This window comes from Pseudoliparis swirei, chromosome 4 (assembly GCF_029220125.1).
Source record: "Pseudoliparis swirei isolate HS2019 ecotype Mariana Trench chromosome 4, NWPU_hadal_v1, whole genome shotgun sequence".
Lineage (NCBI taxonomy): Eukaryota > Metazoa > Chordata > Actinopteri > Perciformes > Liparidae > Pseudoliparis > Pseudoliparis swirei.
Window position 1 is genome coordinate 13,738,423 of NC_079391.1, and position 17,926 is coordinate 13,756,348.

A 17,926-nucleotide genomic window follows, 5' to 3' on the forward strand; every position below is an offset into this window, starting at 1 on the left:
CGTGACTCGAGAGGAAGATGCTGTGCTGCCCTCTGGTGGGAGTGGAGGTTTACTGACATGATTTCCTAATACATACTATTGTTTTCTAATAGTTTTATTTGCCATACTCTCATAAACAATTTAATTATTTGCATATTTCCCAAATGAATGAGACCTGTACCAATTGTTCAATAGCCTTTGCAGTCTAGATTTGATCTTTTCTTTTCCCCAAGGTCTTTCACTGGTGTTATAAAATTGACACCTGTCATCTGGTTTGACCCGTTCAACCTTCATGAGGCTCAACCGTAGATTATAAACATTATACACAAATATTCAGAATTCCTATACTTAAATATATCTCAGAACCACTCAACAGCTGTACTCTGCAATCATAAAACACATTTACATCTCAAAGCACAAACTTTTTTTTTCCAGGAGGGATTTATTTGGCAAATTCTACTCCAAATACAGTTCTTCATGCATGGTATTGATATCAAAAGTCAGTAGTTTAAACAAGTTAATTGCCTAAATGTTCCTCCATCATACATTATCTTTCAGGAGAAACAAGTATGCTTCTATTATACTATTAATATACTAAATTGTATCATTACAATTTAACTTAACAAAACCTGAGACATCAACTACAATTTGTGGCTCATTTAAATTGCAGCCATTCCAATGCAAACAGTACATTATATTTGTAACACATGAGGAAATAGATGACAGAAATTCTATTTATTTTCATGGTTTGTAGTTTATTCCATTACAGGCAGGGCAGTGAGGGGGAGGGATTAAATACATTCTCATTGTGGGGCAGGAAAGGAGGGTAAGCAAACCAGGTAAACGTGGACAAGACATAGTTGAAATATTTTTATTTAAATATAGACCAATTTGTAAATCTGCCAATAGTTTGAATAAATAACTTTTAGATTAAGTCAATACTGATATCTTCTAATATATTCATCATCTCCCTATTGTTATATAGTCGTTTTCTGCGTGACTTTTGGAATTCATCTTTTGTTTTAGACATCTGAAGACATAATTACACAAAGAACATGGTGCTGTACACATCATGGCAGGAAGTATTGTAGTGCTTTCTTTCAGCAGTGTATGACCGGCTGCAAGCAAAGTTACTGAAAGTAGGAAATTGCTGGCCCAACTGTGAGAGTATCTGGTGAGTCTACCGGGACTGGCAGCATGACTTGAGTTGTCAGACTGTAAACTGGCTGGAACGGTCTGCCGTGAGTATTCACAGCAAACCTTAATCCAAAGAGACTAGAGATCACTGCGGTGACTCCAGGCTTGACGGCGGCGCTGCATCAGAGGTCACTGTGAGCAGGCTGTCACTCTGCAGCATGTCTCACCACCATCTAACATTTGTAAAAAGAACATAACGTCACCGTGCCATGGCAGAATGTCAAATACCTTTCAACTCTGACGAAAAGAAGAAAAAAAAGATGAAATATAGAACTCCTTACATTTGGGGGAAGTCTAAAAAGTTCCCCACACCATCCTTAAAAAAAAAAACTGCGATAAAAACCACTAACATCAAACCAATCCGTTTCAAGAGCAATAAGGATAATAATACCATCAAATATAGCAATAAAAGTGATACGAATATTTACGGTAATAAATAATGCAAATTGTGAGCCACCTGTTCCACCCAGAGTGATATGGAAGATTGTATGCCACGGTCAGTATTTAGAATTGGCAAATGTGACGTTTGAGCCCATTCATTTATTCAGTCCATCAGGGATGTTTGAGATGAACCACGTTAAAGGGAAGCAAACACCTTGAAGGCCACGATGACTGAGAGCACTTCGAGAACGAGAGAGTTGAAACCCTGGGACATTTCTAGAATAGGCAGTTTGGTCCCGTTTGGTGACCCAGGTGTTTTAGAAGCCTCTATAATGTTTGAGTTTACATATATTATAATTTCTGTACATGTGTAGATCTTATTTACTGTGACTCAATGACAAGACATTTCTATACCAGCCATGCTACCATGAAAAGCATGCTTTCTCTGACCTGGGTACATTGCTAAGAGCTCTCCAAAGAGAAAGGTACAGTAGTTATGAGACTAGGACGACTGTTAGTGAGTTATTAATATCATTGGTTCAAACCAGAGGTCGTGTTATCCAAATGAAAGCCATGGCAGTGTTTTAAGGTCAGGATAGCTTTTTTCCGTGGTGTTGCTGTAGAACAGTCTACATGGGAACCAACGAAATGGGAAGGAGATAATAAACTTAGCTTGTACAGCAATATACAAATACAAAACTACTTTTCATAAATACATTTGGCATACAATGTATTCCATTTGGCAATTATTTTGTTTTTGGGGGCGGGGTGGATAAATTGAGCAAGATGATGTGTGCAAGAGTATCCAAATGTCAATCAAAGTGGTTTCTTGACATTTTCTCATTCAAAATAAAGAGAAAAAAAAAAAACCTTCATGCACTATAAAGAGTAACCAAAAGACTCAAAAACATCCATAGGCGTCTGTAATAACTTTGTCACAATCACTACATTGTTCAGACACATGAATTCTCACCAATATAACGCACTTACTCTCTTTCTCAAAGTCAATTCTTTGTAGACCTGAGGAACATTTCATAATGTCTTCTCACTTCTATTGATTGATGAATATGTCCATCTTCACATTCCTGATTTGAAGAACAATTTTTTTTAAATAAAAGCTGGACAGAGTTTCCGGAGCTGCTGATGGGGGCAGGAAGTTGTCCAGGACACCAACCCAGATGCTGTGCCTGTGCTAACCTCTTCTACAGTGTTAGTTTTTGAATCCCTGCTCAGGTTAGTATTCTCCCTTTGATTTTGTTAAGTTGGGGAACTGATATACCTACGTGGGTGAGACGACATTGTCTTGGAATGGCATTGTGAAGCTACAGTTATATATATTCACCCAAAAGCAGTACTGCCCCCTGGCATGCAGAGAGAGGTATCTTTTTTTTCTCAGTCATTGCAATTGTGTGTAAATGCTAGAGACAGCGTTCACTGGGGACACCTGAAGAATGGAAATAGTTTGTGTGTTGGTCCGTCAAGTTCTGTCGTTGGATCTCTGATGATCGTCTGTATTCCGTCGCATGCACGTACTGTGATATGTTTTACACTTTAAATGACTGCACCTGTCAATCTAGAGCAAAGGACATTGGAGTCCTGGGAGCTCACTACACCATAGATGAGACTGTGTTCTCTTCAGGAGTGTGACGGGGGCTAGATGTTCGTAGGGAGTGCATGGGCGGCAGGATGCCCTCGCCGGGGGAAAGGTCGTTGAGCTCCTCAGACGACGAGAGCGGGAAAGAGAGCGACAAAGAGATGCCTGAAGAGGGGTCAGCAGATCCAGCAAAAGTGCGTGGAGGCTTGGGGACGAGGTTAGGCTCCAGTGTTGCTCTCGCCAGAAGCTGTTTGTCGTCCAGCGGCTGTCCATCTACGAGACACTCTCCCTGTCCAAAAGATCCCCGGCCTGACTCGGACTCCCCGTCAGAAAGCTCCAGAGGTGGTGAACTGCTGCCGTCCAATCTGAACAGTGAGTCTAAGTACTGGGCGAACTCCAGCACTGCCTTACTGGGGTTTCCATTGGATAGTTGAGGTGGAGGAGAAGAAGCTGGAGGGCTGATCTCTGCACATAACTGTTTGTCTGCCGTTTCCAGTACCCAGTCTTGATCACCTCCATCCATTGGTCTAGAACCAATCTGTGGGCTCAGGGGAGATATGGGAGTGGTCCCTGGGCTGTAGACACAAGGCATCTGTTGATGATCCCCATCAGGAAGCATTTTTCGGTTGGAGTTAGGCTCCGGCGTTAAAGGCTGAGCCAAGACGCTCTGATTCAGCAGAGCTGGGGAACGGTTTCCACTGTAGCGAGGTGTGGCAGGAGACAGCCGCATGGGGTAATCCGGGGTGAGCCTGGATTCCAGTGGTGTAAATAAGGGCCCAACTTCACCCAAGTGCTCTGGTGTTTCCGGGCAGAGGCAGTCAGCAGCCAGTAGTTCAGTGCGAGAGCTGAGAGACGGGTTTTCCTCGGGGATCGGGGCATCCAAAGGGAACGGGAGGCAACTCAGCATTGGCGAACCTCTTAGCGCAGCTGAAGAGCGTCGAGAATCCAGACTATAGAGGGATTCTGCGTCCGAGAGACTTTCCGTGACGGCCAGCGGTGCTTTGCGGTCCTTCAACTCCACCGTCAGGCGCTCCCGTGCTCCACGCAGCACTACGGGCACTGGAGGAGGAGGGCACTCAGAGAAACCATCCAGAGATATTTCAGACTGGGCACACGAACTAGAGGAGAGAAGAAGGGGTTGGAGAGTAGTGACAGAGAGGAAGGGAGAGGGGATCCAAAATACAAGACAGACATGAACAAACGGGTCAAAAGAACTTACGGAGGGTTAAAGAGGAGAAACGGGAAGGTGTTAGTACGTACACATATCTATATTCTACAGACTAGGCGGACACCAAAACAACGTTACATAGATGAAAGGAAGGAAGGAGAGCCTAGGATTCCAAGAGTGTATCCTATTGCTTATGTATTAGTGTGTAATACAGGAGCGAAAACACCACAATTCTACGATTATTGGGAGGAGTTCACACTGACTTTGGACAGGGGCTAAACCAGAGGGGGCGAGGTGGGAACTGAATACTACCATACGTTGCAACTGCTCTGTGGTCAGACAGCGTGCATGAAAAAAGGGAGCACATTATGCAAAATTAGTATTGGCATGCATTGCTTACCGTAACATGTTTTTTTGTCTTTTTTAAACCAAAAGGAACAGACAAACGATGATTTTGAGAAAACAATAAAGGAGCAGTTAGTAGCAGTAGTACCGTTTAGTATTGGCTAGAACAGACATATCCCCATGATTATCCCTAGTTTATGAAGAGGTTTTGAAGAGGCTGCATTATAAATCAAGTAAAAGGGGCAACTGAATATAGAGAGGATACATAAAAAGTGTTATATATGCATCGTTTAATCTCCAACACCCACAGTGGTGCCTGGTGTACTAACCGAACACTGCTGTTCCTGCGGTGGTCGGTTGGAGGCGTCGGCTGCTGAGTTGTTGATGTATCCACGAACATGCTCTCTGGGTTTAAGTCCACTTCTGTGGGGCTCACCATGATCTTGGCTGCTGACAGCAAAGCTGTTTTCCCTTTGTTGTAGTTCTCCAGCACCTGTCACAAGCACAAATATGTACAGACGCAGGACTTTAAAGGCACGACGAGAGCAAGAGAGGAGGCAAGATGTGCATTGAGAATCCACATGAAGAGAAAAACTGCATGCAGTTCAGATTACTTAACAGCTATAATAAAACAAGGTATTCAAAAGATTTAACTTGCATGCTTAGTTTTGCAGACAAAATATTATTTTTAGATGCTGTTCTCAAAATAACTGGATGCAGAGGAATCTCAAATTACTGATAGAAATGTCTTTTTTTGTTATCTTCAAAAAACAAAAACATTGCTCTTCTTGGTCAACAGGTGGGATAATAAAGACAAACAAACAGAAGGTTTCTATAAATTGTTTGATGTATAATCTTCTGGCCATTATTAATTTAGACACACACACGAAAGTGTGCGTGTGTGTGTAATTTAAAAGTGAGCAATCACCTCCTCCAACTGACAATAAACACCCACAACGGAGTCATGTTGTCTCATGTTGTCTAAGCAAGATCTATGCAAGACCTACCTTATGATAAATGGATAGTAAAACATGACAAATGTATATGGAACTTCACAAACATACAGAAACATTCCATCCCACAAACATCTTAATGGTGTTAATAATAGTTAATAATGTGATGAGAACAAACAGACAGCAAATCACATCCACACACGATGACATGTATTTGGTTAACTTTAATGACTTTAAATACTTGGTGGAAGCACATCATGGTATAAAACAAGTGGACCAGTGATGACATGAAAACACACAAAAGAAACATACAACTCATGCGACGATGGAAGATAAAATGGCAACACTGAATTAAAATGAATGTAAACAAAGACCGAAAACCATCGGGACAGAAGCCCTTAAAGTAAAAAAAATGCCATAAAAAAGGAACATGTTTATAATGTTTGGGTTATGCAGATGGTTATGTATCACACAAAAGATGAGGATGTTACATGCGTGAGTGGGTCCAATGATACATGAGGACAAGACATCTGTTTGTGATAAACTGCAGCAAATATTTGGCACCAACAATATCAAAACAGAACCTGCATTTGGAGCTACAATGACTAAAAGCATGAGACTGCAGACGGAGTAGCCAGAGATAAATATCTATACTTTAAGTTTTCCATTGTGCAATAATGTTCTTCAACCCCTACAGCCATAGATTCATAAGACCTATCATTTATGAATGCACATTTTGACTTGGCAATATAAAAATGCACAGTGGAGAACATTAAAGTATTATTCCAGTTTTCCCTCCACTGCACCAGTAATTAGAGAACATGATGAATTTAGGATTGGTTGAGCATCAATTTTTTAGCACAGTCGTGGAGACGAGCAGAATACTTCATATTGACACATTTGTCCCACTCCATCTGCTGCTGATGAGTAATTGAGCATTTCTTGAAGGGATTATTGAGGAAAGACTATGTATGTGCTTTCAAAAGGCAAAAAGAGAGAGAAGAGGAGAAGAGCTGCAGCGACTGAAAAACCCAGCCAAGAAGGAAGGAAGAAAGAGCAGTTAATGGAGGAAATTAGGTTACCATGGAAACCTTGTGCATACAAAGAAAACGTGTTAGCAAGTTCATACGACAGCACTTGACCAAATGTGCGGTAGCTGTGAGAGAAACGGAAAAGAATGAAGGGTTGACATGAGAAAAGCTGGATGGAGAATCTCATTAACAAGAGAAAGCGTGCAGGTGGATTTGGACTCATCCTGCAGGGTTGTAAGAGAATATGTTGGACTGTGCAGTTTAAAGGGATTACATATTTTTGTGCCATTATAGTCACCATACACCAGTGATGTCGTCCAGGGGCTACTGCCGCTACTCCGTAGTAACATTTAACTCATCACATTGCTGTCAGGTACACACATGCCTTGCCTCAGCTTGCTTTGCGACGCCACCTGGACGACTTGCCTGGACTTGTGGCACCCAGTTACCAGTGTGTATGTGCAAGAGGAAAGAGTAAACACAGCTAGAGAACATCATTTGCAGTTTTGCATAACTGTTAAATCAGTTGAGCTACTTTGCATCCGTCATTTATGACTTCTTCTAGAGGAGGAACTGGCAGGTTCTCTCCATCTCATTTAAGGTCACTTTATAAATATCAGCAATTTAAAAAGAACCAACACAGACCCTGAGTTTTAACATCAGGCAAAATGGTTCTATTTCACCTCATGGGCATGATGTCACATCGTCAGTCTGGCCAGTCACAGTAATAAAAGTAACACTCACAGTTTTCAAATGTTCCACAATTAATTATTCCTTTTACAGATTCGACTAGTTTGTTAAATGTGTTGTGCCAAGAAGCTGATGAAGGCCAAGTCTAATACTGTGACATCATTACGTCTATACAAGAGTGTCAGAAGGACTGTTCTGCGCTTGTAAACTACAGACTTCATGTTTTTGCGACGAGCTATGCCCTATTACTATCTTGAGGGGAGAATCTTCTATCTGAGCACAGTTAGACTCCTCAGATGGGATTTCAGAAAGGTAAGCAGCAATCCCATCTACGATCAGGTGAGAATCGGGCGGGGCGGATCGGGTTTGTGGTGGAATGCATGAATCATCTCCAACTGAGAGGGCTTCGGAGTGAGAGTTGGAAGGACTGTTAGACAGTGCAGGGACAGAAACCGAGCCAGAAGTACAGCCTGACAGAGGAGAAGTAGGAGGAAGAACAGACTCAGCGTCTGAAAGAGAGGAAGAAGCAACGACAGATCGAGGGACGAAGACATCCTCAGTCCCTGTGACGGGGGCAGTGAAAGACACATCTTTGTTGGAAAGGAAGGAATGAGAGGAAAGAGGACTAGAGTTAATTTCTGGTTGGATTGTTAACACAGTAGTATTGTTGGTGGGTGGATTGGCTTCCAGTTCCTCCGGTCCTGAGTTTTCCTGCTCAGACACGAGACCTAATTGTTCCAGTACCTGCAGAAACACCAGAGGCATCATACTACAGACTAGAGACAGCAGACTACACACACACACGCACGGTAAAAAAAGTCAAGTTAAAAAAAAACACAAGAAGTGCATTTCCATGCAAACATACACATCAATACCCAGTTATCAAAACGGACGTTCAATGCCCATGAAGATTACGCTAAGAAAGATCACCATAAAACCAGGAGAGAGCAGCACCCATGCTTTGACGCTGGAAGAAAAAAAAAAAGGTGAGGCGAGTTATACCTTAACAAAGGGTTGCATGCAGAATTGGAAATCATGACAAACAATGAAAATGAATTTCGCCACCATTTCAAACACCCTTGACCGAACCCATCAGCATGCACTCTGATACAACTGACCTTGTTTAGGCCCTCCATCACCATATGGGGCATGTGCTCATTAAGCATGGCAGGTGATATGATGACCTCATTGAAGGCCTTGTTGTCCCCCCACAGAGCGGAGTAGGTTGGCTCCTCCTGGCCACAACTACAGTGAACAAAAGAGTCCGTCAATCACGGCGAAGGACAAAGTGAACACGCATGTTGATTCAGCAACATGCTGCCCCAGTATCCTTGTGGGAGAAGTATAATCCAGAATATGACACCACTGTGTTGAATATTCTGTGACTGACTTTTTAAACTTGAAAAGACTCACAAGTCTGAGCAACAATTTTACTAGCTGCACGTGACAATCTATAAAATAACTTAACAGTAAAGCAAAAAGAGAAAGACGACGAAGGAAAGGGTTAGGGTCACAGATCAGATTGTTGCATGGACATCCTATGAGTTAACTGACCTCCATCAGTGACCTTTGATAACAGCACAACTGATGCAGGATGTTTTGTACAAAGACAAGCTTTAAGGGGCAATACCACTCAACTGATGAATCTTACGAAGGTAAAACGGTGACAGTAACAAACAACATTTGGGGTAATTTAGTTGCTGTAATCTACAAACAATGTTCTCACCACGTCTCTGGAGGATGGTTGTGCACCACATGGATGATCTTGCCAGGAAGATAGAGTGGGGTGGAGGCTGAAAGGGCAATGCTGAGGTCACTGGGGTGGAGCCAGAGGCGACTGCTGGGGGGTGCTGCTGTCTGAGACTGAGGATCATCATCCTCAACTGGAAGCTCTGATTTGGGGATGCATTTGGTGCCTCCCGCAATGATCCTCCACTGTTGCAAATGAAAATGCATTTTATGCCAGGGGTTAACTTAATGAAGCTTTAATTACAGCAGCGTTACCGGGCCTGCAGTGCAGTGACAGCTTGTGTGGAAGCCTGCAGTTTAATTTAATATGCCATAACTAAACTTAGAAAATAATTCCAAAATGTGATTCTATTAGGTATATGTAGTTTGGATGGGTGACAATGCAAATACGTTGTCAATCTGATGACCATCTAATCATTGATTAGTATTTTATGGTATGTGTTTTTTGTCAATAGTCCACAAAGCATTCCCCAAAATGACTGCGAGGCAGCACAGGATGTTCCCTAATTTTTTTCATTTGGATGTTTATGTCAAACAGCAGTTCTACTAGTCTGACTGTCATCTTCTACAGTGTCAATAGGTCAAGTTACCTTTGGCTTATTACTTTTCTGCAAGACTTCCAGAAGGTGGCGTCGGAAACCCTCCAGTTGCGACAGGCCGAGCCTACGAGAGACCAGCAGCAGATCTAATGTGGTAATACTGCAGTAAAGTAACGTTAACTACAGTATATAGGACAATAGTAGAAGAGATACCTTGGCACCAAGTCTTTTCCTAACACCACGGCTGTCACAAACTCTTTGGAGTACTCCATGGCATCCTCACTGGGTAATAAAAGAAACAAACAGTTAAATGATGTGAAGCGGACATGCTATATACACAAGAAGGCCCACAAATGTGAGTGCAGTTATACTCTGGCTGATACAATACTGGGAATGAAACTACAGAAGAAGTAGACCCTCCTTTCCCATGAGTCACACCATAAACAAGTCCAAACAACAAAAACTACAGTTTCTTACTTGATAATGCATGTGAACGGGAAAGGACATGATCGATGCCTGGAAAATGTGCTAAAAGTTGCAGAGTTTTTAATGGGCTTGTGCAACCAAGAAGACTAAACACAAGGAGACCATATCATCACGTGCGCAACAGCTCATCAGCCAAAACAAGTCTACAACACAAGAGTAAAACAGAACAGTGCAAAAGAGTTTCACAATAAAAGATAATGGTCAAAGAAAACATCGCATTTTTGCGTTTTAATAGTTCATAACCATCAATGACTAAAACAGGTTTCCTGGTTTGATGAATCAAGGCTGACACTATAATAAAGAGTTTGATCATTGTCATACTCAAATCATCCAGTGACTCCTGACTGGAAGCACTGAATTTGTTTAATCTTTTCCAAAAATAAATGTTTACCCGCATTGTGGCTTCTGACCAAAGGATTAACTTCTCTTGACTTTAATAAAACCATCAAAGGTGCACTGCAGCATTTCGTTATATCTTAATACTGACTCCCTTCCTCAAATCATTTTGGGATGACTTATAACCTTGAATCCATAAATTATTGTGAATGGAGGTGTCCAAATAAATAAATGAATAAGGCGCATAATACACCGCAACGTTCCTGGTGAGATTCCAGGGGATGTTTGTTGCGGCCCATAAACCCCACTCACAAAATAAATCACATTGTTCTCAAGTCTCCTGTTCAGTCTCCTGTGTACACACAGCAGGCACCATTTCAGATTAACTGAAAAGTCCCAACTCGTTAGTGCAAAAATAGTTCTAAATAGGTGTGTAGTTTAGCAGTGTACTGAACAACAGCTACAGACTTCAGGGCTTCAGTAAACATAGTACAACCTGCGACGGTGGTCTGGTATGAAACAGTCAAACTTGGGTTAAACGCGAGTGGGATTTATACACATCAACATGGGATTCATGCATGAAAGTGGCAAATTTAGACAATTTAGTAGGCGATAATCTTCTCTTGATTAGCCTTTTATACATCTTGTAAACACACAGATGGACTCACCTAAAAAGGCCACCAGGTGGAGAGTAAGAGTAGCAGTGAAGTGTGGGGTATTCAGGTCTCAGCATGAAGGAGAGGATAGCAGCAGTGCCTGCACCAAGAGAATGGCCGACTACGACCAGCCCATAGTGCATGGTGCCCTTGTTCTGTGAGAGACAGCCGGAGTCATTACACTCACAACAGCACACTTTTGTCACACAGTGAAGATAATCACTTAAACAAACTGTGTACCAAGTCTCTTCCAAAGGCTTGTGACAAGATCATTTCCTGCTCCAGTTTCTTCTTTATGTATTCTGCTGAGTAAACCATCCCCTGAGAGCGCAAAGAAAGAGACAGAAATATGGACAGGAAGTAAGCATCATTAATATCTTATTAAAATATGAATAGCAATTGTACTACTAATAGCAACTGAAATGACCCTTTGGAGTCCGGAATAATGTTACTTGTTCAAAGTGTGCAGTGGAGAACAGAAATGCAAAAAAGGAAAATATCATCGGATTCCGTCCAGAGGAGGATACTCAGTGTGTCAATGTATTGAAGGAGAGTGTGTTTAACACATTTATCTCTCTGACCTTGTGGCCGAGCCATGTCCCGTGCTGCTCCTCCACAGGCAAACGTTCAGAATCCCCCGTCAGGTCAGTCAAGGCGTCCTGATACACACAAGAAAAATAAAAAAGTATTAAAAAAAGAGAGCCTAAAGCAGAGAACAAGAATGAACGAACTGAAAAGAGGGGAATTAGAAAGATAAATTGTACTTATTAATGTGCATGCAAAGAAATTAAAAATACCACTCATAATCTCCATTGCAAATTGGAATAATATTGTTATACTGCATTTACTGTAGCAAGAGCTGTGCGACTACAGATAATGGTATATGCTCATACAAGACTTCATACATCATTCTTTAATGCTTCTTTCTCCAAGCAAGGCTTTCCTTTGCTCAACATTAAACTTTAAGTGGTACCTAATGTGCAGAGAACCACCGCCTTTGAAATGAGGTTTCTAATCTTGATAATGCGTGTCAGAAGTTTAACGTTAACCCTGAGGGCACTGAGAGCTCAACACTTACTTGGATTTAAATATTCAGAAATATCTCGCAAAATGCTTCTTTAATCTTTGTACTCCAATTGTAACGCTACCCTACAACTTTCCACTGGATAGGGTCAAAGCATCAGAGATCAATGGGATGAGAATAGAGGCCTGTAATAGGGGCATTATTAAGCCCTAAACTGTTGGTTCAAATCGGGTCTCAATACACAAAAGGAATTCTCAAAAACAATCGGACATTTAGTTCTAAATGTGGACAATCACATTTCTCTATGCGTGAAGAGTGTAGGAGTTTGAGAACACTGCATAGGGCTAAGGATTTCACCTGCTCGGGGGTGTTGTGAGGTACTGAAGGGAGGCTGCACGAATGTTTAGAGAGATCTGAAGATATATTACTATTAAAACAGGATAAGAAAGACAAAATTCACCTTTGGTGATAGGGTTCCTCTGATACTGATCACAACCTTCTTTTTCGCATGATCCACTGCCACAAAAAACGGGGTCTCATAAACCTGTAGGCAAGACACAGTGGACAGAAAAGGTGGTGAGAAAGTGAGAGGAAACAGCAAAGTGAGGAGGAGACACGTACTTGTTAGTTCTACTTCCATCCCAGTCTGTGTCCACTTGGCACTGCACACAAAAGTCATGTAATTCTGTCCCTGGCAGTAATATATAGATGGAAACTCGGCGCTAAACTCACAAAGAAGTTCTCCGTTTTCGAAATCATGTGGTTCAAGTGCTAGTGTGAATGCTGTGGAAATTACACCTAAAAATATAATTAGTTAATTGAATATCGGATCAAATTAGGAAACAATTTCAACAACTATTTATATTTCTTGTAGTGAGCTTATGAGTAGGAAAGTGATGGGAGTTATGCATGTCTGGAGGGACAATTATTTTGACACCAAAACGGTGGGGTAAAACGGTGCTATTTATCTCCACGTTCACTTTGGCCACTACATTTTAAAAGTTACTGCCATTTTTTCTTATATTTTATCAGCTTGGGACATATTTTTGTCATCACACCATCATGCCAATCAGTATGAACACCAGCGTAATAGAGACGGCCCACAATGAGGGAGAAAACAGTTAATCGCTCCCCATTGATTTTTATTGCGGGAAAGGTTCCTCCTTGTCAAATCTGTCTGCTTCCAAATAATAGAAAATAGCCATAACGCTTCTGTGTGGTTGGATGCATTCCCACAGGGTAAAAAACCCAGAACAAAGTTACTTTGCCGAATGAAAAACTGAGGATACAGGCAATAAAACGAGAACACTCTGGGATCCCGACACTTAGTTTGCCTCAGGTTATGTGCGTATAGAAAGAATTGTGCCCTTTAATAGTCATACTTGCAAACTCATGAGGGGTGAAAAAGGTGACAAGGGGGGGGGGGACTTTTTTGTTGTTGTCTCCACACCACATCCACGTTGTTTGATGACACCTCAAAGCTTTTATAACTAGTCTTTTGATTGTTCTGACCGCAAATCTAAATAATAATAACAAACATTTTAAGAAAAAAGGTCCTCTGAATAATTCAGTGATCGGGCCCTAATAATAGTAATAACAACTTAACATTATCATTATATATAATATGGTTAAAGTCATTCATGAACCAACTTCCTTTTTTTTATACTTGTGCTCTGCTGAGCTTTGAGCCTGTTCCATGATTCTGTTCCATAATTCTGTTCCATGAACCTGTTCCATGAATCTGTTCGAGGAGCCTGTTCCTTCGACGTGTCCCATCAAAGATGTTTTATTGCGAAGATCACCACATCGCATGTTCTCCGTGTCTCACTCCATCTCATAAACGCCGGCCGTCCAATTCCCCCCCCCCCCCTACCCCAAACAAAAACTCTTCGGATCTACACTATTCACGTGGATGACCTATTTTGATTTCAAAACGGCGAATTCCACCGAAAGGTGACAAGTTTGCAGGTATGAATAGTGCTGTTATAGCAGAATATCTTGTTTGCATGAAGGGACATGTTACATGCAGCTTGCTCACAGCTAACATATCCCATCATCATTTCAGTTATGAAATGCATCCGTGTCAGACAGCTACTGAGCCTTTTGTTGTCAGTAGTAGCGTACCATGCCTAGGGATGGGTATCGTTTGGGTTTTTTCCGATACCGGTGCTAAACCGGTACTTTTAAAACGATACCGGTGCCTAAATGGTGCCTGAACCGATACTTTTTTTTTTTAAACGCACAATGAGGACATTAAAAACATCTTTGGCCATATTCCCTGTAGAAGCCGTTATCATGGAGCACTGACACACAACGGATATCAGACTGTTAACATACACAATATATGTTCTCCATTATATGTATTGTCATGTGCAGACCTTATAGGGTTAATCCTGTCACTGTTTTGATGGGCAAAGAGAACAACCAATCAGAGGTACTGAAGATGACACGTGACAAATAAAGTTTTGCTTCTGACAGCGAGAGTTCCACTGAAACAAAGTGACGCCCCACGGTCTTTATTCCTCCGTCATTATATTCCCGGTAACACCGGGTATACAGCCGGGACCGCTGTACACCAACACATCTGCTAGCAGACTGTCACGCTCGTAGCTCGTGCTAGCTATGAGCTAGCGCGAGCTACGAGCTAGCTTAAGCATGGTTATAATGGCTAATTTATTATTTCTTGGCCTACTTTTATGAATGCAAGACTTGCAGTCAACGTTACGGTACTAATCTAAGTTCAGGCTGCTCGTCATAATCGGTCTCCACGTGTTCAGGGGGACCGGTGACGGTCTCCCCATCGCGCCCAGCCTGACGCTGGTGTGCTCGACACGGGCTCACGTAGTCACACACGGCCAGGGTTGCCAGGTCAGTGTGACAAAACCAGCCCAAAAACCAGCCCAATATCAGAACTCAAAATATGCCCGTGCCAAAACATATACACTGCTTTTAAAGTCCATGTCCAGTACCGCTGCTAACCATGTTGGTGTCCTAAGCATAACTCCTTCATGATGGGGGGGGGGGCAGGGGGGCGCAAGTGACTTTTTTCCCGTCAGGCGCCGGCACCGGAGCTCTGCGGCGCGCGCGAGACGGAGATTACATTACATTACATGTCATTTAGCAGACGCTTTTATCCAAAGCGACTTACAATAAGTGCATTTCAACCTAGAGTACAAACTAAGAACAACAAGAATACAGGAAGTAACATTTCCTCAACATAGTCGAACTACAAAAGTACCATAAGTAAGTGCTATTTAAGTGCCACTGAAGTGCAAATCTGTGTTTTAATCCAGATATAGTCGGAAAAGGTGTGTTTTCAGTCTCCGACGGAAGATGTAGAGACTTTCTGCTGTCCTGATGTCAGTGGGGAGCTCGTTCCACCACTGAGGAGCCAGGACAGCAAACAGTCTGGATTTCGAGTGATTAGCTCGAGGTGCAGTAGTCACAAGTCTACATTACAAGATCGGAGTCGTGTTAACGCGACACGTAGACAGAATGACATGCTGCTGTAGAGACGACCAACAACAGACGGATTGGAAGCTCATTCTGCACATGCGTTAAATGCGTTAAAAAAAATTAACTAATTAATCCTGTAATTTAATCATAACGCGTTATTTTTCACAGCACTAATATATATATATATATATTTCTTTGAAATAAGTTTTTTTGAGAAATCATAGGTTAGGGCACTTATAAGCTAGATAGCTTCAGCCTCGACCCTTCCGGTCAGCCACTTTCTTCTTTTGTTGAATTCTGATTGTTGTATATTTTGCTGATCGAAATAAACTAAACTAAAATAAACTAAACTAAACTAAGGGGCTAAAAGGGCCCCATTTGTGAATCCCACAGAACCAAACCCACCCCGGGATGGGGTGTAGGAGTAATCACACGAGGTGATTCTCGCCAAACCGTCCCACCCCGTTGGGGAGGTCGGCGATTCATAATCAGACTCGCCTATGAATCGCTCCTCCCGTGTAGGCGATTCTGAACCGCCTATCGCCCACCGCTCCTGTGAGATTCACAAATCCCTGCTGCTTTGCTGGAAATCACTTCTACTTACAGACTCTGGTTCGGGGCTCCGTGACGTCACTAGCACCAAAGTGCTTAGATGTCACGTGACAATGTTTCCATGGTGACGGACAAGGTCACGGAGATCGAAGGCACTGCGCGGATGTGTCGGCGTGTACGTGCTGATCTGGAGTCAGTTTGGTAGGATTTGGGTATAAATACATTATTTCATTTAAAATATGGATTTTTATTTAAAGATATTCATGTAATTTGCATGCAAAATAGGTCTACCCGAACCAGCGGACAAAAAATTCAACCCGCGGCAACACTTCAAAAGTAGCCCAATTCCGCGGGAAAACCGCGGACCTGGCAACACTGCACACGGCGCAGCCTCCGCTGTCAAAGTTAAATGATAGGCTATCGTAACCTGCTGACAGGGCGGAGTCACCAGAGAAGTTCACAACAATAGTTTTTTTCAATTTTAAATCGGCTCAGGCACCGGAAAGAAGCACCGACCGGGTAATACCGGTTGTATTGGAACCGGTACCATATTGGCACCGGGTTTCGGTACCCAACCCTAACCATGCCGCTGATTGTTTTCCTTTCCGAGGACTTTCAGAGTACGGGGTGTTGCGCTCCGTCTCTGTTGCCCTGACAGGGGAATGCAGCAGCTTTACTTGACAGAGCTTTACAACACATGTGCACTAGGCAACAACCAAGTACTGATCAATCACCAGGAAGTTAGAAAGTGAAGACAAACATGTTTGGCCCCAAAATCATTTCAACTGGAACATGACTTTGAGAAAGTGAAATGTAAATTGCTCAGCGCAACACTCGAAAGACAATGCACCAAAAGCCTGCAAGACTGCACCTTAACAATCTGTCCGTGCCGGTCACAAAAGCCTTGGCAGTGTCCAACACCTACTGAGAACACACTTGTCTTGCTGCCGAGAATGTGGACACAGCAACTCAACTCCACATATCTCAGCAACTACACTGGTGAGTAAAGTGTGATCAAAACATTTACAAATGATGGCCAGAACTCCAAAATGAAGCCACTAAATGATCAGACTGGTTGCTAGTTTGTGGATGTGCAGCAGTGCCCAGTGGCCCTCTGTTTGCTTGTTTGTTTGACAAGATTACCGACTAGTTTGCAATCGTAAGATTGTATGCAGGGCTCTTTGAGTGAACATATTTAAAAGGGCATACAATCATTTACCTTAACAGTGTATTTAGCACAAAATATAAAAGATCTAAACAGCAGCATGGACAAACGCTGTCCTCATTCTCCACACAACCAATCTATTGTCCAATTTAGGAAGTGACGGCCAAACACCTCTGACTGCTCGTTAGCCAGTTGTGGGATTACTCACAGCATCGTGGCAGGATGTGTAGACAATCTGAACCTGCTTGAGGTCCCGGTCCAGGAAGTGTCTCCGTATGGCCAGGACATTCCAGCCACAACAATTGTCCTCCTCCACAGTCACAGACTGAGACAACCGAGAGCCAGATACTGAAGTACAGCTGGGGGAGAGGGAAAGATGAGAAAACAGGAGGATGCGAGTACAAAAAAAACGATTAATCGAGGAGAAAACCGCAAACGGGTAAGATGACAGATCTAATTAAGTATCCCTGTGGAGGCGATGTTCAAAGGAGAATGTGATTAATTCGACAATCGGCCTGTGTCGGTGAGGGAGTCTAACTGGAGTGGTATTATCTCAGTGGATTACCACTCGGCAAGCGTTGACTCATGTGAAATTTGATCAGGAGAGGCTCAAGAGACAGAGACA

General features: G+C 42.5%; 1 protein-coding gene across 2 annotated transcripts in view; it reads right to left on the reverse strand.

Moving 5' to 3' along the window:
* Positions 1–708: 708 nt before the first annotated feature.
* Positions 709–17,926, reverse strand: part of dagla (diacylglycerol lipase, alpha) — a 35,103-nt gene continuing 17,885 nt past the window's right edge. Inside the window, exons 10-22 of one of the 2 annotated variants that reach the window (XM_056412671.1) lie at positions 17,510–17,660; positions 12,589–12,672; positions 11,686–11,763; positions 11,345–11,425; positions 11,117–11,259; positions 9,840–9,908; positions 9,678–9,750; positions 9,065–9,273; positions 8,457–8,583; positions 8,269–8,305; positions 4,994–5,157; positions 4,632–4,648; positions 709–4,269 (exon numbers count right to left, since the gene is read on the reverse strand). In XM_056412671.1, coding sequence (XP_056268646.1) covers positions 3,165–4,269; positions 4,632–4,648; positions 4,994–5,157; positions 8,269–8,305; positions 8,457–8,583; positions 9,065–9,273; positions 9,678–9,750; positions 9,840–9,908; positions 11,117–11,259; positions 11,345–11,425; positions 11,686–11,763; positions 12,589–12,672; positions 17,510–17,660 — 2,338 coding nt within the window. In that variant the 3' untranslated portion in view covers positions 709–3,164. The remainder of the gene's footprint in view (positions 4,270–4,631; positions 4,649–4,993; positions 5,158–8,268; positions 8,306–8,456; positions 8,584–9,064; positions 9,274–9,677; positions 9,751–9,839; positions 9,909–11,116; positions 11,260–11,344; positions 11,426–11,685; positions 11,764–12,588; positions 12,673–17,509; positions 17,661–17,926) is intronic. The other variant, XM_056412672.1, reaches the window with a different exon arrangement.